Source organism: Nyctereutes procyonoides, unplaced genomic scaffold (assembly GCF_905146905.1).
Source record: "Nyctereutes procyonoides isolate TBG_1078 unplaced genomic scaffold, NYPRO_anot_genome, whole genome shotgun sequence".
NCBI classification, from domain to species: domain Eukaryota; kingdom Metazoa; phylum Chordata; class Mammalia; order Carnivora; family Canidae; genus Nyctereutes; species Nyctereutes procyonoides.
In genome coordinates, this window is record NW_026575025.1 from 13411578 (window position 1) to 13433222 (window position 21645).

The window sequence follows — 21645 nt, forward strand, 5'->3', positions numbered from 1 at the left end:
AGTGCCTGGCCAGCCCGTCTGTGCCCTGAGCTCTCCCTGACCGCACTGACCTGCTGGCCACTTGCTGAGCCTTGTGTCTGCCTACTGGACCTCTCTGGTGCTTCCTTCTCCTACTTTCTTTCCTGTGCACCTTCTGTTGCGCCAGCCTGTGTGTTCTTACTCGTGTGTGGCGTGTAGCTGATGTTGCCCTGGGAAGTCTTCCGTCGATCTCAGAGCACCACAGTTTGGGAACCCACTCATGCTGTCTGGCTCTTGATGCCAGGAGGAGGGTCAACTGCTCAGCAGGAATCTTCCAAATAGTCTCACAGGTGCCCCATTCTGCCTCCCAGACACCATTTTTCTGCTTCCAGAGCCCTGGCCTCACCTGTGAGTCAGAGGCTGGGCAGTGAAGTGCACAGGGATGTTTCTTTGCTCCTTCTGATGGCTTGTTTATTTAACCAACAATGGTCCTCAAAGTGAAAGTGTTAACCCGAGCACAGGGGGGTCTCAACAAATGCTTTCTGAGGAGTCCCTGAGAGGATTCCCCTTCTCCATTAAACAAGCCAGTGAGTTGAGAATTGAGACAATCCCTGGGACATGACAGGCCGATTTGAATCTAGAATTGATGTAAATCCTTCTTCCAGACCGCACAGGCAGGAGTCTACCCTGCTTCACTCCTCGTGGCTTTTGCTTCCCTGAATTTCCCCCAGATAATTTGTATTTCTCCTGTGATGTGGCCGTCAGCCCCTTTGTTCAGCACCCCCTGCTCTGCTCCCGGAGGCTCCGTCGGCCTCCGTTCTGGTCCCAGCTTCTTGTGGGGAACGGGCAACCAGGTTGTCAGCTGGGCTGTGGCCGGGCATGTGGGGTTCCTCAGACCCTGCTGCAACCTCTGCCGGCCGTGTCTTTCTGCAGAGCGGGGATGATGAGGAGTACCAGCGCATCTACACCACGAAGATCAAGCCTCGGCTGAGGTCAGAGGATGGAATAGAAGGGGATCCTGGGGAGACCCAGAGCCGCACCATCACAGTGACTAGAAGGGTCACGGCCTACACTGTTGACGTCACAGGCCGAGAGGGAGCCAAGGACATCGAATTTAGCAGCCCAGAGTTCAAGATCAAGATTCCACAGCATGAAATGACTGAAATCTCCACTGTGGATGTGGCCACCCACCCTGGCAAGACAGTGATCAGATTGCCCTCGGGCTCGGGGGCTGTGTCTCCTACTGCAGGCTCTGTCATGGACATCTGGGCAGGGTCTGTTTCTGCTTCGGGACCAGAGCTCCAAGGTGCTGGCCACTCGAAGCTCCAGGTCACCATGCCTGGGATAAAGGTGGGAAGCCCAGGAATCAATGTCAGTGCAAAGGGCTTGGACTTGGGTGGCAAAGGAGGGGTCCACATTCCAGGAGTGGATGTCTCGTCTTCTCTTGGAGGGGGAGCAGTGGAGGTGCAGGATCCGTCTCTGGAGAGTGGCAGTAATGGGAGAATTAAAATTCCCACCCTGAAGGTGCCAAAATTTGGTGTTTCGACAGTGCCTGAAGGCCAGGCACCAGTGGCAGGGCTGAGCATTTCCACACCTGAATTCTCTGTGGGGCGCCAGGGTGGCAAACCAGGCCTGATGGTTGGTGGGAACATACAGACCCCTCAGCTAGAAGTCGGTGCTCCTTCTGTCAATATCGAAGGGCTTGAGGGGAAACTGAAGAGCCCCCAGATTGCCGGGCCATCCCTTGAGGGTGACCTAGGCCTGAAAGGTGCCAAGCCACAGGGGAGCACAGGGGTGGGCATCTCTGTGCCGCAGATCGATGGCACCGTCACTGGCCCCAGTGTGGAAGTTCAAGCTCCTGACATTGGTATTCACGGGTCTGGGGGCAAACTGAATATGCCCAAGATGCAAGTTCCCAAATTCTCTGTATCAGGTTCTAAGGGAGAGGGAGCTGGTGTTGACGTGACACTGCCCACAGGTGCAGTGACTCTTCCTGGGGTGTCTGAGGATGTCAGCCTGCCTGAAGTTGCCGTTGGGGGGCTGGAAGGGAAAGTGAAAGGCACCAAAGTCAAGACTCCTGAAATGGTTATTCAGAAACCTAAAATCTCCATGCAGGACGTGGATTTGAGCTTTGGGTCCCCTAAATTGAAGGGAGACATGAAGGTTTCAGTGCCTGGTGTGCAAGGTGATGTCAGAGGCCTGCAAGTGGCCATCAAAGGCTCCAAAGTGGACATAGAGACCCCGAGCCTTGAGGGGACCCTGGCAGGACCCACACTGAGTAGTCCTTCTGGGAAAACGGGAACATGCAGTATCTCAATAGCAGATGTTGACTTAAATGCAGCTGCACCTAGAGCGAAAGGGGGTGTAGATATCCTACTCCCCAAAGTGGAAGGGAAAGTCAAAGTCCCTGGGGTTGATGTCAGAGGCCCCAGAGTGGATGTCAGTGCCCCAGATGTGGAGGTCCATGGCCCAGAATGGAACCTGAAAATGCCCCAGTTTGGCACTCCAGGAGTTGAAGGGGAAGGCCTGGATGTAGATGTGAAACTACCCAAAGGCGAAGTCAGTATTGCAGGGTCCACAATCAATGTGGAGGCCCCAAATGTCAACATAGGGGGCCTGGGAGGCAAACTTAAAGGCTCTGATGTTAAGCTGCCGGAAGTGAGTGTCAAGACACCAAAGATCTCTATGCCTGATGTGGATTTGCACGTTAAAGGCACAAAGGTGAAGGGAGAGTATGATGTAACAGTACCAAAACTCGAAGGAGAGCTAAAAGGCCCTAAAGTAGACATTGATGTCCCAGATGTGAACATTCAAGGCCCAGACTGGCACCTGAAGATGCCCAAGATGAAAATGCCCAAGTTCAGTGTGCCAGGTTTCAAAGCCGAGGGCCCAGAAGTGTACATGAACCTGCCTGAGGCTGATGTGGATATTTCTGGGCATAAGGTAGACGTTAGTGCTCCTGATGTGAACATTGAGGGACCAGAAGGGAAATTGAAAGGACCTAAGTTTAAGATGCCTGAGATGAATATCAAAGCCCCCAAAATCTCCATGCCAGATGTGGACTTACATCTGAAAGGCCCTAAAGCAAAAGGAGAATACGACATCACAGTGCCAAAAGTTGAAGGTGAGATTAAGGTTCCTGATGTTGAACTTAAAAGAGCCAAAGTGGACATTGATCCTCCAGATGTGGCTGTTCAGGGCCCAGACTGGCACCTGAAGATGCCCAAGATGAAAATGCCCAAGTTCAGCATGCCTAGCTTCAAAGCAGAGGGCCCAGAAGTGGACATGAACCTGCCCAAGGCCGATGTTGACGTCTCAGGACCCAAGGTGGACACTGATGTTCCAGATGTGAATATCGAAGAAGCTGAGGGAAAGCTGAAGGGTCCCAAGTTTAAGATGCCTGAGATGAACATCAAGGCCCCTAAGATCTCCATGCCTAATGTGGATTTGCATATGAAGGGTCCCAAGGTAAAGGGGGAATATGATGTTACAGTGCCAAAGATGGAAGGGGAGCTCAAAGGGCCAAAAGTAGACATCAGTGCCCCAGATATTGAAGTTCATGGTCCTGAATGGAACCTCAAGATGCCCAAGATAAAAATGCCCAAATTTATCATGCCCAGCCTCAAAGGGGAGGACCCACAAGTGGACGTGAACTTGCCCAAGGCTGATGTAGACATTTCTGCACCCAAAGTAGATATTAGTGCTCCAGATTTGAGCCTTGAAGGACCAGAAGGAAAGTTGAAAGGCCCCAAGTTTAAGATGCCTGAGATGCACTTTAAAGCTCCAAAGATGACTCTGCCAGATGTTGACTTGGATCTTAAAGGACCCAAAATGAAAGGCAATCTAGATGTGTCTGCACCAGAAATAGAAGGTGAGATGAAAGTTCCAGATGTGGACATCAAAGCACCAGATGTGGACGTTCAAGGAGCAGACTGGAGCCTGAAAATGCCGAAGATGAAAATGCCCAAGTTCAGTGTGCCGAGTTTGAAAGGCGAAGGCCTAGATGTGGACATGAACCTACCCAAGGCTGACATTGACATATCAGGACCCAAGGTGGACATTGAATCCCCAGATGTGAGCCTTGAGGGCCCAGAAGGGAAGCTGAAAGGCCCTAAGTTTAGGATGCCAGAGATGCACTTCAAGGCTCCCAAGATGTCCATGCCTGATGTGGACTTACACTTGAAAGGTCCCAAGGTGAAAGGGGATGTGGATGTGTCCGTGCCCAAGATAGAAGGTGAAGTGAAAGTGCCAGATGTGGACATCAAAGGACCCAAAGTGGATGTCGATGTCCCAGATGTGGATGTTCATGGCCCAGACTGGCACCTGAAGATGCCTAAGATGAAAATGCCCAAGTTCAGTGTGCCAGGCTTCAAAGGCAAGGGCCCAGAAGTGGATGTGAACCTGCCCAAGGCTGACATTGATGTATCAGGACCCAAGGTGGACATTGAAGCCCCAGATGTGAGCCTTGAGGGCCCAGAAGGGAAGCTGAAGGGACCCAAATTTAAGATGCCTGAGATGCACTTCAAGGCTCCCAAGATCTCCATGCCTGATGTGAACTTGAATCTGAAGGGGCCAAAACTAAAGGGAGATGTGGACGTGTCTGTGCCTGATGTAGAAGATGAAATGAAAGTGCCACATGTGGACATTAAAGGGCCCAAAGTTGACATTGGTGCTCCAGATGTGGATGTCCATGGCCCAGACTGGCACTTGAAGATGCCCAAGGTGAAAATGCCTAAGTTCAGCATGCCAGGCTTCAAAGGCGAGGGCCCAGATGTGGATGTGAACCTGCCCAAGGCAAATGTTGATGTCTCAGGGCCCAAGGTGGATGTTGAAGTTCCAGATGTGAATATTGATGGTCCAGAGGCAAAAGTAAAAGGTCCTAAATTTAAGATGCCAGAAGTGAATATAAAGCCTCAGAAGATATCCATGCCAGATGTTGGTTTGCATTTGAAAGGTCCAAAAATGAAAGGAGATTATGATGTTACAATTCCAAAAGTCGAAGGAGAGATAAAAGCTCCTGATGTTGACATCAAGGGTCCCAAAGTGGACATTAATGCACCAGATGTGGGAGTTCATGGCCCAGACTGGCATCTGAAGATGCCCAAGGTGAAAATGCCCAAGTTCAGCATGCCTGGCTTCAAAGGAGAAGGCCCAGAAGTGGATGTGAACCCACCCAAGGCCGACATTGATATCTCAGGACCTAAGATGGACATTGATGCTCCAGATGTGAATATTGAAGGTCCAGAGGGAAAACTCAAGGGTCCCAAGTTTAAGATGCCAAGCATGAATATACAGACACACAAAATCTCTATGCCTGATGTTGGACTTAATCTGAAAGCCCCTAAACTGAAAACTGATGTAGATGTTTCCCTTCCCAAAGTGGAAGGAGATTTGAAAGGTCCTGAAATTGACATTAAGGCCCCAAAAATGGATGTGGATGTTGGAGATATTGATATTGAAGGTCCAGAAGGGAAGCTGAAAGGCCCTAAGTTTAAGATGCCAGAGATGCACTTCAAGGCTCCCAAAATCTCCATGCCTGATGTGGACTTACACTTGAAAGGTCCTAAGGTAAAAGGGGATGTGGATGTGTCTGTGCCCAAGATAGAAGGTGAAATGAAAATGCCAGATGTGGACATTAAAGGACCCAAAGTGGATGTGGATGTCCCAGATGTGGATGTCCATGGTCCAGACTGGCACCTGAAGATGCCCAAAGTGAAAATGCCCAAGTTTGGCATACCTGGTTTCAAAGGTGAGGGCCCAGAAGTGGACGTGAACCTGCCCAAAGCCGACATTGACATCTCTGGCCCCAAAGTGGACATTGATACTCCTGATTTGGATATAGAGGGACCAGAAGGAAAATTAAAGGGCTCTAAATTTAAGATGCCTAAGTTGAATATCAAAGCTCCTAAGATATCCATGCCAGATGTGGACTTGAATTTGAAGGGACCTAAAGTGAAAGGAGAAATGGATTCTTCTGTGCCTGAACTAGAAGGTGTACTCAGAGGTCCACAAGTTGATATCAAAGGCCCCAATTTGGATGTGGAGGTGCCTGATGTTGATCTGGAATGTCCTGATGCGAAATTGAAAGGCCCTAAATTTAAGATGCCAGAGATGCACTTCAAGGCTCCCAAGATGTCCATGCCTGATGTGGACTTACACTTGAAAGGTCCCAAGGTGAAAGGGGATGTGGATGTGTCCGTGCCCAAGATAGAAGGTGAAATGAAAGTGCCAGATGTGGACATCAAAGGACCCAAAGTGGATGTCGATGTCCCAGATGTGGATGTTCATGGCCCAGACTGGCACCTGAAGATGCCTAAGATGAAAATGCCCAAGTTCAGTGTGCCAGGCTTCAAAGGCGAGGGCCCAGAAGTGGATGTGAACCTGCCCAAGGCTGACATTGATGTATCAGGACCCAAGGTAGACACTGAAGCCCCAGATGTGAGCCTTGAGGGCCCAGAAGGGAAGCTGAAGGGACCCAAATTTAAGATGCCTGAGATGCACTTCAAGGCTCCCAAGATCTCCGTGCCTGATGTGAACTTGAATCTGAAGGGGCCAAAACTAAAGGGAGAGGTGGATGTGTCAGTGCCAAAATTGGAAGGAGATTTGAAAGGCCCCAGTGTGGATGTGGAGGTGCCTGATGTTGATCTGGAATGTCCTGATGCGAAATTGAAAGGCCCTAAATTTAAGATGCCAGAGATGCACTTCAAGGCTCCCAAGATGTCCATGCCTGATGTGGACTTACACTTGAAAGGTCCCAAGGTGAAAGGGGATGTGGATGTGTCTGTGCCCAAGATAGAAGGTGAAATGAAAGTGCCAGATGTGGACATCAAAGGACCCAAAGTGGATGTCGATGTCCCAGATGTGGATGTTCACGGCCCAGACTGGCACCTGAAGATGCCTAAGATGAAAATGCCCAAGTTCAGTGTGCCAGGCTTCAAAGGCGAGGGCCCAGAAGTGGATGTGAACCTGCCCAAGGCTGACATTAATGTATCAGGACCCAAGGTGGACACTGAAGCCCCAGATGTGAGTCTTGAGGGCCCAGAAGGGAAGCTGAAGGGACCCAAATTTAAGATGCCTGAGATGCACTTCAAGGCTCCCAAGATCTCCATGCCTGATGTGAACTTGAATCTGAAGGGGCCAAAACTAAAGGGAGAGGTGGATGTGTCAGTGCCAAAATTGGAAGGAGATTTGAAAGGCCCCAGTGTGGATGTGGAGGTGCCTGATGTTGATCTGGAATGTCCTGATGCGAAATTGAAAGGCCCTAAATTTAAGATGCCAGAGATGCACTTCAAGGCTCCCAAGATGTCCATGCCTGATGTGGACTTACACTTGAAAGGTCCCAAGGTGAAAGGGGATGTGGATGTGTCCGTGCCCAAGATAGAAGGTGAAATGAAAGTGCCAGATGTGGACATCAAAGGACCCAAAGTGGATGTCGATGTCCCAGATGTGGATGTTCATGGCCCAGACTGGCACCTGAAGATGCCTAAGATGAAAATGCCCAAGTTCAGTGTGCCAGGCTTCAAAGGCGAGGGCCCAGAAGTGGATGTGAACCTGCCCAAGGCTGACATTGATGTATCAGGACCCAAGGTGGACACTGAAGCCCTAGATGTGAGTCTTGAGGGCCCAGAAGGGAAGCTGAAGGGACCCAAATTTAAGATGCCTGAGATGCACTTCAAGGCTCCCAAGATCTCCATGCCTGATGTGAACTTGAATCTGAAGGGGCCAAAACTAAAGGGAGATGTGGACGTGTCAGTGCCAGAATTGGAAGGAGATTTGAAAGGCCCCAGTGTGGATGTGGAGGTGCCTGATGTTGATCTGGAATGTCCTGATGCGAAATTGAAAGGCCCTAAATTTAAGATGCCAGAGATGCACTTCAAGGCTCCCAAGATGTCCATGCCTGATGTGGACTTACACTTGAAAGGTCCCAAGGTGAAAGGGGATGTGGATGTGTCTGTGCCCAAGATAGAAGGTGAAATGAAAGTGCCAGATGTGGACATCAAAGGACCTAAAGTGGATGTCGATGTCCCAGATGTGGATGTTCACGGCCCAGACTGGCACCTGAAGATGCCTAAGATGAAAATGCCCAAGTTCAGTGTGCCAGGCTTCAAAGGCGAGGGCCCAGAAGTGGATGTGAACCTGCCCAAGGCTGACATTGATGTATCAGGACCCAAGGTAGACACTGAAGCCCCAGATGTGAGCCTTAAGGGTCCAGAAGGAAAACTGAAAGGCCCCAAGTTCAAGATGCCTGAAATGCACTTTCATGCTCCTAAGATCTCCATGCCTGATGTTGATTTCAACTTAAAAGGGTCTAAAGTCAAAGGAGACTTTGATGTTTCTGCCCCAAAGCTGGAAGGAGAGTTAAAGGGTCCAGAAGTTGATGTCAAAGGCCCCAAATTGGATGTTGAGTTGCCAGACGTAGCTGTGGAAGGTCCAGATGGCAAATGGAAAGGCCCTAAATTTAAGATGCCAGACATGCACTTTAAAGCACCCAAAATCTCCATGCCAGACATTGATCTACACTTAAAAAGTCCCAAGATAAAGGGAGAGGTAGATGCTGATGTTCCCAAATTGGAAAGTGACCTCAAAGGGCCAGACCTCAAAGGTGACATCAGTGGGCCAGATATCGACATCAAAGGACCAGAGGGCAAATTGAAAGGTCCCAAGTTCAAGATGCCAGACATGCATTTCAAAGTCCCAAATATTTCTATGCCTGATGTGGACCTAAATTTGAAAAGACCAGAAATGAAGGGGGATGTTGATGTGTCTGTGCCTGAGGTAGAAGGCAAAATTAAAGCACCAGATGTGAACATCAAGGGCCCCAAAGTAGATATAAATGCTCCTGATGTCCATGGCTCAGACTGGCACCTAAAGATGCCCAAGATGAAAATGCCCAAGTTTAGCATGCCTGGTTTCAAAGCAGAGGGTCCAGAGGTAGATGAGAATCTTCCCAAGGCTGACATTGAGGTCTCAGCACCCAAAGTTGACATTGAAGTCCCGGATGTGAGCATTGAGAATCCAGAGGGAAAAATCAAGGGGCCTAAATTTAAGATGCCAGAAATGAACATCAAAGCTCCCAAGATCTCCATGCCTGATGTAGATTTACACTTGAAAGGTCCTAAGGTCAAAGGAGATGTGGATGTGTCTCTGCCTAAGGTGGAAGGTGACCTCAAGGGCCCTGAAGTTGACATCAAGGGCCCCAAAGTGGACATTGATGTCCCAGATGTGGATGTCCATGGCCCAGATTGGCACCTGAAGATGCCCAAGGTGAAAATGCCCAAGATAAGCATGCCTGGCTTCAAAGGAGAAGGCCCAGAAGTGGACGTGAACCTGCCCAAAGCTGACATTGATGTATCAGGACCTAAGGTGGATGTTGAATGTCCTGATGTGAATATTGAAGGACCTGAAGGAAAGTGGAAAAGTCCTAAGTTTAAGATGCCTGAGATGCATTTTAAGACTCCAAAGATCTCCATGCCAGATATTGATCTTAATCTAACAGGTCCAAAAATAAAAGGAGATGTGGATGTCACAGGTCCCAAGTTAGATGGAGACCTGAAAGGCCCTGAAGTTGACCTCAAAGGCCCTAAAGTGGACATCGATGTCCCAGATGTGGACGTCCATGGCCCAGACTGGCACCTGAAGATGCCCAAGGTGAAAATGCCCAAGTTCAGCATGCCTGGCTTCAAAGGAGAAGGCCCAGAAGTGGATGTGAACCTGCCCAAGGCTGACATTGATGTCTCAGGACCCAAGGTGGACATTGAGGGCCCTGATGTTAACATTGAGGGTCCTGAGGGAAAGTTGAAAGGTCCTAAATTCAAGATGCCAGAGATGAACATCAAAGCCCCCAAGATCTCCATGCCTGACTTTGATTTGCACCTGAAAGGTCCCAAGGTAAAGGGCGATGTGGATGTATCTCTCCCTAACGTGGAAGGTGACCTCAAGGGCCCTGAAGTTGACATCAAGGGCCCCAAAGTGGATGTCGACATCCCAGATGTGGATGTCCATGGTCCAGACTGGCACCTGAAGATGCCCAAGGTGAAAATGCCCAAGTTCAGCATGCCTGGCTTCAAAGGAGAAGGCCCAGAAGTGGATGTGAACCTGCCCAAGGCTGACATTGATGTCTCAGGACCCAAACTGGACATCGAAGGCCCTGATGTTAACATTGAAGGACCAGACGGAAAGTTGAAAGGTCATAAATTCAAGATACCTGAGATGAACATTAAAGCTCCAAAGATCTCCATGCCAGACATTGATCTTAACCTGAAAGGCCCTAAAGTGAAGGGCAATGTGGATGTGTCTTTACCAAAAGTGGAAGATGAGATTAAAGTTCCTGAAGTGGATATTAAGGGCCCCAAAGTGGATGTCGACATCCCAGATGTGGATGTCCATGGCCCAGACTGGCACCTGAAGATGCCCAAGATAAAAATGCCCAAGTTCAGCATGCCTGGCTTCAAAGGAGAAGGCTCAGAAGTGGATGTGAACCTGCCCAAAGCTGACATTGATGTCTCAGGACCCAAGGTTGACATTGATGTTCCAGATGTCAATATTGAAGGTCCAGATGCAAAACTGAAGGGCCCCAAGTTCAAGATGCCTGAGATGAACATCAAAGCTCCTAAGATCTCAATGCCAGATTTGGACCTTAATCTTAAAAGCCCTAAAATGAAAGGAGAGTTAGATGTTTCCGTTCCAAATATAGAAGGTGATGTGAAAGGACCTACTCTTGACATCAAGGGCCCAAAGATAGATGTAGACGCTCCAGATATTGACATTCATGGCCCTGAAGGAAAATTAAAAGGTTCCAAACTGAAGATGCCAGACATGCATGTAAACATGCCCAAGATCTCCATGCCCGAAATTGACCTGAATTTGAAAGGCACAAAACTTAAGGGAGATGTTGATGTTTCTGGGCCCAAATTAGAAGTTGATGTTAAAGCTCCCAAGTTGGATGTAAAGGGCCCAGAAGTGGACATTTCTGGTCCTAAGGTCAATCTTGAAGGTAAATCAAAGAAATCACGTTTTAAGCTTCCTAAATTTAATTTTTCAGGCTCCAAAGTTCAGACACCTGAGGTGGATGTCAAAGTTAAAAAGCCAGATATTGATGTGACAGGTACAAAAGTTGATACTAATGCTCCTGATGTTGAGGTCCAAGGAAAAGTGAAAGGATCCAAGTTCAAAATGCCTTTCCTAAGTATTTCATCTCCTAAAGTTTCTATGCCTGATGTGGAGTTAAATTTGAAAGGTCCTAAAGTCAAAGGAGACTTAGATCTTACAGCTCCTAATTTAGAAGGTGACTTTAAAGGACCCAAAGTAGATATTAAAGCACCAGAAGTTCATCTTGATGCACCTGATGTGGATGTTCATGGTCCAGATTGGAATTTGAAAATGCCTAAAATGAAAATGCCCAAATTTGGTGCTCCTGGCTTAAAAGCAGAAGGGCCAGAAATGGCTGTGGATTTGCCAAAAAGAGATATCAGCCTAGAGGGTCCCAGAATGGACATTGAGAGCCCAAAAATCAACGTGGAAGGTGTAGAAGGAAGCTTAAAAGGTCCCAAACTCAAGATGCCTGACATGAACATCAAAACCCCCAAGATCTCCATGCCTGATATTGACTTAAACCTGAAAGGTCCCAAGGTAAAGGGTGATGTGGACGTGTCTCTGCCCAAGGTGGAAGGTGACCTCAAGGGTCCTGAAATTGACATCAAAGGGCCCAAAGTGGACGTCGACGTCCCAGATGTAGATGTCCATGGCCCGGACTGGCACCTGAAGATGCCCAAGGTGAAAATGCCCAAGTTCAGCATGCCTGGCTTCAAAGGAGAAGGCTCAGAAGTGGACGTGAACCTGCCCAAGGCGGACATTGATGTCTCAGGACCCAAGGTGGACATCGATGTTCCAGATGTCAATATCGAAGGTCCAGATGCAAAACTGAAGGGCCCCAAGTTCAAGATGCCTGAGATGAATATCAAAGCTCCAAAAATCTCCATGCCTGACCTTGACTTTAACCTGAAGGGCCCCCAAATGAAGGGCGGTATGGATGTTTCTCTGCCTAAGGTGGAAGGTGACCTCAAAGGCCCTGCAATTGATATTAAGGGCCCCAAGGTGGACATTGACACTCCTGATATTAACATTGAAGGGCCAGAGGGGAAATTGAAAGGCTCCAAGTTCAAGATGCCAGAGATGAATATCAAAGCCCCCAAGATCTCCATGCCTGATATTGACTTAAACCTGAAGGGCCCCAAGGTGAAGGGTGATGGAGATGTTTCCCTTCCTAAGTTTGAAGGGGATCTTAAAGGCCCTGAAGTAGATCTCAAAGGGGCCAAAGTGGATGTTGGCGTCCCAGATGTGGATGTCCATGGTCCAGACTGGCACCTGAAGATGCCCAAGGTGAAAATGCCCAAGTTCAGCATGCCTGGCTTCAAAGGAGAAGGCCCAGAAGTGGACGTGAACCTGCCCAAGGCTGACATTGATGTCTCAGGACCCAAGGTGGACATTGAGGGCCCTGATGTTAACATTGAGGGTCCTGAGGGAAAGTTGAAAGGTCCTAAGTTCAAGATGCCGGAGATGAACATCAAAGCCCCCAAGATCTCCATGCCTGACTTTGATTTGCACCTGAAAGGTCCCAAGGTAAAGGGAGATGTGGATGTGTCTCTGCCTAACGTGGAAGGTGACCTCAAGGGCCCTGAAGTTGACATCAAGGGCCCCAAAGTGGATGTCGACATCCCAGATGTGGATGTCCATGGTCCAGACTGGCACCTGAAGATGCCCAAGGTGAAAATGCCCAAGTTCAGCATGCCTGGCTTCAAAGGAGAAGGCCCAGAAGTGGATGTGAACCTGCCCAAAGCTGACATTGATGTATCAGGACCCAAGGTGGACATCGATGTTCCAGACGTCAATATTGAAGGTCCAGATGCAAAACTGAAGGGCCCCAAGTTCAGGATGCCTGAGATGAACATCAAAGCCCCCAAGATCTCCATGCCTGATATTGACTTGAATCTGAAAGGTCCCAAGGTAAAGGGTGATGTGGATGTGTCTCTGCCTAAAGTGGAAGGTGACCTCATGGGCCCTGAAATTGACATCAAAGGGCCCAAAGTGGATGTCGATGTCCCAGATGTGGATGTCCATGGTCCAGACTGGCACCTGAAGATGCCCAAGGTGAAAATGCCCAAGTTCAGCATGCCTGGCTTCAAAGGAGAAGGCCCAGAAGTGGATGTGAACCTGTCCAAAACTGACATTGACATCTCAGGACCCAAGGTGGACATAGACACTCCTGATGTTGACATTCATGGCCCAGAGGGGAAACTGAAGGGTCCCAAGTTTAAAATGCCTGACCTACACCTCAAGGCACCTAAGATCTCCATGCCTGAAGTGGATATGAATCTGAAGGGTCCCAAGGTAAAGGGCGATGTGGATGTGTCTCTGCCCAAAGTGGAAGGTGACCTCAAGGGCCCTGAAGTTGACATCAAGGGCCCCAAAGTGGATGTCGACATCCCAGATGTGGATATCCATGGCCCAGACTGGCACCTGAAGATGCCCAAGGTGAAAATGCCCAAGTTCAGCATGCCTGGCTTCAAAGGAGAAGGCTCAGAAGTGGACGTGAACCTGCCCAAGGCGGACATTGATGTCTCAGGACCCAAGGTGGACATCGATATTCCAGATGTCAATATCGAAGGTCCAGATGCAAAACTGAAGGGCCCCAAGTTCAAGATGCCTGAGATAAACATCAAAGCCCCCAAGATCTCCATGTCTGACCTTGACTTTAGCCTCAAGGGCCCCAAAATGAAGGGTGATGTGGATGTTTCTCTGCCCAAAGTGGAAGGTGACCTTAAAGGCCCTGAAATTGACATCAAGGGCCCCAAAGTGGACATCGATACTCCTGATATTAACATTGAAGGCCCAGAGGGGAAACTGAAAGGCCCCAAGTTCAAAATGCCAGAGATGAATATCAAAGCCCCCAAGATCTCCATGCCTGACTTTGACTTAAGTTTGAAAGGGCCAAAGGTAAAGGAGGATTCGGACCTTTCTTTACCTAAGATGGAAGGTGATCTAAAAGGGCCAGAGGTAGATATTGAATGTCCTGAAGGGAAACTCAAATGTCCCAAATTTAAAATGCCTGATGTCCATTTCAAAACCCCACAAATCTCCATGAGTGATATTGATTTGAACTTGAAAGGACCTAAGATAAAGGGGGATTTGGACTTTTCCATTCCTAATCTGGAAGGAGATCTGAAAGGACCCAAAGTGGATGTTAAAGGCCCTAATCTGGACATGGACACTCCTGATGTTGACATTCATGGCCCAGAGGGGAAACTGAAGGGCCCCAAGTTTAAAATGCCTGACCTACACCTCAAGGCACCTAAGATCTCCATGCCTGAAGTGGACATGAATCTGAAGGGTCCCAAGGTAAAGGGCGATGTGGATGTGTCTCTGCCCAAAGTGGAAGGTGACCTCAAGGGCCCCAAAGTGGATGTCGACATCCCAGATGTGGATGTCCATGGTCCAGACTGGCACCTGAAGATGCCCAAGGTGAAAATGCCCAAGATCAGCATGCCTGGCTTCAAAGGAGAAGGTTCAGAAGTGGACGTGAACCTGCCCAAGGCCAATATTGATGGATCAGGACCCAAGGTGGACATCGATGTTCCAGATGTCAATATTGAAGGTCCAGATGCAAAACTGAAGGGCCCCAAGTTCAGGATGCCTGAGATGAACATCAAAGCCCCCAATATCTCCATGCCTGATATTGACTTGAATCTGAAAGGTCCCAAGGTAAAGGGTGATGTGGATGTGTCTCTGCCTAAGGTGGAAGGTGACCTCAAGGGCCCTGAAATTGACATCAAAGGGCCCAAAGTGGACGTTGACATCCCAGATGTGGATGTCCATGGCCCTGACTGGCACCTGAAGATGCCCAAGGTGAAAATGCCCAAGTTCAGCATGCCTGGCTTCAAAGGAGAAGGTTCAGAAGTGGACGTGAACCTGCCCAAGGCCGATATTGATGTATCAGGACCCAAGGTGGACCTCGATGTTCCGGATGTCAATATTGAAGGTACAGATGCAAAACTGAAGGGCCCCAAGTTCAAGATGCCTGAGATGAACATCAAAGCCCCCAAGATCTCCATGCCTGATATTGACTTGAATCTGAAAGGTCCCAAGGTAAAGGGTGATGTGGATGTGTCTCTGCCTAAGGTGGAAGGTGACCTCAAGGGCCCTGAAATTGACATCAAAGGGCCCAAAGTGGATGTCGATGTCCCAGATGTGGATGTCCATGGTCCAGACTGGCACCTGAAGATGCCCAAGGTGAAAATGCCCAAGTTCAGCATGCCTGGTTTCAAAGGTGAGGGCCCAGACGTGGATGTTACTCTCCCTAAAGCTGACCTCGATATTTCTGGGCCCAAGATGGACATCAGTGCCCCAGATGTGAATATCGAAGGTCCAGATGCAAAATTGAAGGGCCCCAAGTTCAAGATGCCAGAGATCAATATCAAAGCGCCCAAAATCTCCATGCCTGATGTTGACCTGGATTTGAAAGGACCCAAAGTCAAAGGAGATTTTGACGTGTCTGTCCCTAAGACTGATGGTGCTTTCAAAGGCCCAGAAGTAGATCTTAAAGGTTCAGGTCTGGATTTTGAAGGCTCAGATGCCAAGCTCAGTGGCCCAAATTTGAAGATGCCTTCGCTGGATATTTCTGCCCCGAAAGTAACTGTCCCTGATGTTGATTTGCATTTCAAGGCACCCAAAATTGGGGTTTCTGGTCCCAAGTTGGAAGGTGCTGAAGTGGACCTCAAAGGGCCCAAAGTTGATTTAGAAGCTCCAAGCTTAGATGTACACATGGAGAGCCCAGATATTAATGTTGAGAGCCCAGACATTAAAATTCCCAAATTTAAGAAACCGAAGTTTGGTTTTGGGGCAAAAAGCCCCAAAGCTGACCTCAAGTCACCTTCCCTGGATGTGACTATGCCTGAGGCAGAGCTGAATGTTGAGACTCCTGAAATTAGTGTTGGTGGCAAGGGCAAGAAAAGTAAGTTTAAAATGCCCAAAATTCACATGAGTGGCCCCAAAATGAAAGCCAAAAAACAGGGATTTGATTTGAATGTTCCTGGGGGTGAAATTGATGCCTCTCTCAAGGGTCCTGGTATGGATGTCAATGTTGTTGGGCCCGATGCCATGCTTAAAGTTGATGTGAAATCTCCTAAAACCAAGAAACCTATGTTTGGGAAAATGTACTTTCCAGATGTAGAATTTGACATCAAATCGTCTAAATTTAAAGCCGAGGCCCCTCTCCCTAGCCCTAAAATGGAGGGTGAAATCCAGGCCCCTGATCTGGATATCTCTTCACCGGGGATTCATGTGGAAGGTCCTGACATCAAGCTGAAGGCTCCCAAGGTCAAGATGCCAGGCATGGATGTCTCCGGGGCAAAAATAGAGGGTGACCTGAAAGGCCCCAGGGTGCAGACAAACTTGGATGCACCTGATGTCAACGTAGAAGGCCTAGATTCGAAAGTCAAAGCACCGTCGTTTGGCATTTCTGCCACTCAGGCCTCCATCCCTGATGTGAATGTTAGCTTGAAAGGACCAAAGATAAAGGGTGAGGTCCCCAGGGTGGGGCTGGAAGGACCAGATATAGATCTGCAAGGTCCAGAACCGAAGATCAAGTTCCCCAAGTTTTCGATGCCCAAGATTGGTGTCCCTAGTATGAAGATGGAAGGCAGAGGAGGAGCTGAAGTCCACGCCCAGCTGCCCTCTCTTGAAGGAGGCTTGAGTGCACCCGACGTTAGGCTTGAAGGGGCTGATGTGTCTCTGAAAGAGCCAAAAGTAGACTTGCCTTCAGTGAACCTGTCTATGCCAAAAGTCTCTGGACCTGACCTTGACCTGCACTTGAAAGGACCAAGTTTGAAGGGAGACCTGGATGCCTCTGTTCCTAGTGTGAAGGTGCACACTCCAGGGGTTGACCTCAGAAGTCAAGGTGGAAAGGTGAGGATGGAAGGAGACGGTGTGAAAGTGCCTGGGATTGATGCCACAACAACACTGAACCTTGGCGCACCAGACGTGGCCCTGAAGGGACCAAGCCTACAGGGAGACCTGGCTGTCTCTGATGACATCAAGTGCCCTAAAGTATCAGTAGGTGCTCCTGATCTGAGCTTGGAGGCCCCCGAAGGCAGCATTAAACTTCCCAAAATGAAGCTGCCCCAGTTTGGCATCTCAACTCCAGGGTCTGACTTGGACATGAACATCAAGGGGCCACAAGTGACTGGAGAGCTACCGGGGCCAGGCATGGATGTGAACCTTGGAGCCCTGAACCTAAAAGGGCTTCAGATCTCTGGCCCTCAAGTCTCGGCACCAGACATGGACTTGAAATTGGAAGGACCAAAAATAAAAGGGAGCCTTGGGGCCGCTGGTGAGATGACAGGTCCCACTGTTGGAGGAGGTCTTCCAGGCATCAGTGTTCAATGCCTAGAAGGAAACCTCCAGATGCCTGGAATTAAACCCTCTGGATGTGATGTGGAGCTGCTTGGTGTGAATGTGAAGCTCCCAGCAGGGCAGATTTCTGGTCCTGAAGTCAAAGGCGATCTAAAAGGTTCAGGAATAGGTTTCCAAGGGGCTGCTCCCGACATTAGCATCAAGGACCCTTCACTTAATACAGCTTCTCCTGAGTCAGATTTCGGTGTCAACTTGAAGGGCCTGAAAATCAAAGGAGGTATGGATGTTTCCGGGGGTGTCAGCGCCCCAGCTGTCAGCCTGGGCGAAGGGCACTTGAGCATCAAGGGACCCCAGGCCACCTCTGCTCTCAGCTTGGATGCCCCTAAGATTGCTGGGGGACTTCATTTCTCAGGACCAAAGGGAGAAGGAGGGGTGAAAGGAGGCCAGATTGGACTCCAGGGTCCTGGGCTGAGTGTGTCTGGGTTTCCAGGTCACTCAGAAAGCAGATCTGGAAAAGTAACATTCCCCAAGATGAAGATCCCCAAATTCACATTCTCTGGCCGTGAGCTGGTTGGCAGGGAAGTGGGGGTGGATATTAACTTCCCTCGAGCAGAGGCCACTGGCCACCAGGCTGGGGCCGGAGATGGTGAGTGGGAAGAGTGTGACATAAAACTTAAGAAGTCCAAGATCAAAATGCCCAAGTTCAATTTTTCCAAACCTAAAGGGAAAGGTGGTGTCGCTGGCTCCCCGGAAGCATCCATCTCAGGCTCCAAGGGCGACCTGAAGAGCTCAAAGGCCAGCCTAGGTTCTCTGGAAGGAGACACCGACGACGTTGAAACATCATCCCCCAAAGGCAAATTCTCTTTATTTAAGAGTAAGAAGCCTCGGCACCGCTCAAACTCCTTCAGTGATGAACGGGAGCTCTCTGCGCCTTCTACTCCGACTGGGACTTTGGAGTTTGAAGGTGGGGATGTGTCCCTGGAAGGCGGAAAAGTCAAAGGGAAGCATGGAAAGCTGAAATTCGGTACCTTTGGTGGATTGGGGTCAAAGAGCAAAGGTCATTATGAGGTGACTGGGAGTGATGAAGAGGCAGGCAAGTTACAGGGGAGCGGAGTGTCCCGACTGTCCTCGTCTTCCAGCAATGACAGTGGGACGAAGGTTGGCATCCAGCTTCCCGAGGTGGAGCTGGTAGTCTCCAAGAAAGAGTAGCAGGCCCCTGTGTGTGTGTGTACATATATGTATAAAAGTACATCAGCCTTGGGTGTGTCTGTATATAAACGCCAAAGAGAAACGCTGACAGCCTCAGCATAATGCAAAGACCCGGCCTCCCTGCCCATGCAAGTGCTGGAAAGCCAACAGACAGCGTTAATGCCTGGGTCAGAGCTTTACAGATCTAAGTGTCAAGGGCTCCAAGTTTGTCCAGACCATGTGCAGAGCCAACAGTGTTTGCCTTACGATTTCAGGTTTTTTTTTTTTTTGCATCGAATGCTGAGAGCTCCTGTTTACTAAGCAAGCTTTTGTGTTTATTATCCTCATTTTTACTGAACATTGTTAGTGTTGGGTCATGGAAACCCACTTTTTCATTATAATGACTTCTAGGGCTTTTGTTAGTAAGGGTGGGGGTGGGGTAGAAGGCAGTAGCGGGGGCCAGACTCCCATTTCTCCTAAGATTGGATCTATTCCATGGTGAACACCCAGGGAGGGCCGAGAGGAGCGTGTGGGGGTCTTGAGATCTCTGCAGCAGTGCCTTCTCTGCCCCAGAGGTGGCGGTCCTCGCCAGTTTGGCGCTCATGGTGAGACAGAATGAGACCTGTTGGCAAATGGGCCAACCCAGCAGCTCAGCATGAGGGGCTTCCATCCTGTGTATCATAGGAGAAATGTTTTCTTCCTGGCTGCCACATTCCTGATACTAGTTCTGACTTCTTTTAATAACTCTTATCATGATTAAGAAAATTTCCCACACTTTAATGGCAAATTAATTGAGAATGTCAGAAAATCGATGCTGTCAAAAGCAAATAAAGCTGTTTATTAACTCTGATGTCTTGTGCCTTTGTGTTCTGTGTCGGGAGCACGAAGCCTGCACGCCCAGTCTGATGGTTCAGACTCGGTCAGTCCATCCAGCAGATTTGCTGGTTTCATCAATGGGTGGTGGGGTGCGGTGGGGGTGGGGGAATCTTTGCTGCCTAATTCTCATGGTGAGGCTGGCTGTCCCATTGTTGAGAAGTCAAAAGAGGCTTGGCACCCTGGCAACGTAGGCCCCAGGTCCCAGCCACCAACTTTGCATCCTCAGAGATGAATATACCATTTAGAGATGGTTCTGGATGGGTAGGAGGCTACAGTTATGAATGGAAAACAAGACGTTTTCGGAGTGGTAGGCGAAGGGCTCGATCTGGTTATGAGTTACGGGCATGCCATCTATTTCTGACTTGGCTGGCTTCAAGTTACCTGCCCCGTCTGGGCCTCAGGTTCCTCTTCTTCTTTGAAATAAGAATGCTGATCTCGTAGTAGATGTTTTTATGAACTTTATGAAAAACGCTTTGTGACCAGAGTCCTCTTTTGATTTCTATATGGTCTATATGGTCTGCAGATCATATATGTTGTATGTGTGTGAGGCTTCTAGAAACTGGCTTCTAATGTTGGTCCTTGCTGAGCACAGGGCAATGCCTTCTTTTTTTTTATATCTGAATTTTTAAAAATTTTTACTTAAATTCAGTTTGCCAGCATATAGCATAACACCCAGTGCTCATCTCATCATGTGCCCTCCTTAGTGCCTATCACCCAGTTACCCCATCCCATCACCCACCTCCCTTGCTGCAACCCTTTGTTTGTTCCCCAGAGTTAGGAGTCTCTTATGGTTTGTCTACCTCTCTAATTTTTCACCACTCAGTTTTTTTCCCCTTCCCTTGTGGTCCCTTTCACTATTTCTTATATTCCCTGTATGAGTGAAATCATATGATGATTGTCTTTCTCCGATTGACTTATTTCACTCAGCTTAATACTCTCCAGTTCAATTCACATGGATGTAAATGGTGGGTATTCATCTTGATGGCTGAATAATATTCCATTGGGTATATATATCAATCTTCTTTACCCCAGAACAATTGGACCAAGCTCCTCCCCTCACCACTCCCCAGAGCTGCTGCTTCCCTGCCCTCCTGTCCCTGGAGACAGCTCTGCACCTCTCCCATTACCCCAGACCACAGATAAGGGCTCCCCCCCCATCTCATCCTCTCCGATACCAGCTTGTCAGTGGGTTTCTGCACATGGTGGTGGGGTCTGCCCACTGCGGGGAGGGGCTCCCCCTGGCCTGGCTTGGATTGTCAGCTTCATCCATTTGTACATCAGTTAGCAGAGCCTGCATCCCTGGGGGTTTTGCAGCTCTTGGTTTTGGAAAGAGGGAACAAAGGAGGTGCTGGAGCTCCTGCTGCTTTTCTTAAGATGACTTACCTGCAGTCTTTGCTTTTGTGAATTAGACAAGACAATTAAACCCATTGAGCCTTTGCTTCTTCACCCATCAAATAGGGATCCGTAGCCATAGAGCCAAAGAATCTGCTTGGGTATTTAGGTTGTCAGCTGTGCAAGGACACCACATTTAAGGGTGTGGCATCCAAATGACAGCCATATGTTTATTGGGAGCATGAAGGTGGGTGTGGGGTCTTAGTGGAGCAGCTGCAAACCCCTCCATGCAAAGAGTGAGAGTATGCATGTACCTGTGGGCACACAAATTTGCACGCAGCTGCCTTCTGTGCTGACTGTCCTGGGAGCTCTCCAAGTGCTTCTTTCACTCTTTCAGAGCTCAAAGCCCAATCCCTAGTCCTTCATCAATTCTGAAGCTTGAGGTGTGGGGTGGAACCAAATGGGCATGCTGTGTGAGATAGGTGGCCCTGGTGTCCGGAGGGTGAGGTGCACTTGTGTGCACAGCAGCAGGGGAGATGCTTAGTGGGATGTTCACACGAACCCCTAGGTGGGACTACTCAGGTTGTCAATTCTATATCAGTTAGCATTTTTTTGGGATCCCTGGGTGGCGCAGCGGTTTGGCACCTGCCTTTGGCCCAGGGCGCGATCCGGGAGACCCTGGATCGAATCCCACGTCGGGCTCCCGGTGCATGGAGCCTGCTTCTCCCTCTGCCTGTGTCTCTGCCTCTCTCTCTCTCTGTGTGTGTGACTATCATAAATAAATAAAAATTTTTAAAAATTAGCATTTTTTTTTTAAAGCTTGAGACAGGGTTGTATGCTAGTGGTGACGCTCAGTGATGGTTCCCGGGCTCTCAGGGTACGTTG

At 49.0% G+C, this 21645-nt stretch overlaps 1 protein-coding gene across 2 annotated transcripts in view; it reads left to right on the forward strand.

The window, feature by feature from the left end:
- The window catches only part of AHNAK (AHNAK nucleoprotein), a 31759-nt gene extending 12357 nt beyond the window's left edge, over positions 1-19402 (forward strand). For both annotated transcript variants that reach the window (XM_055315070.1, XM_055315071.1), the window contains exon 5: positions 892-19402. In XM_055315070.1, coding sequence (XP_055171045.1) covers positions 892-18573 — 17682 coding nt within the window. In that variant the 3' untranslated portion in view covers positions 18574-19402. The remainder of the gene's footprint in view (positions 1-891) is intronic.
- Positions 19403-21645: the final 2243 nt, after the last annotated feature.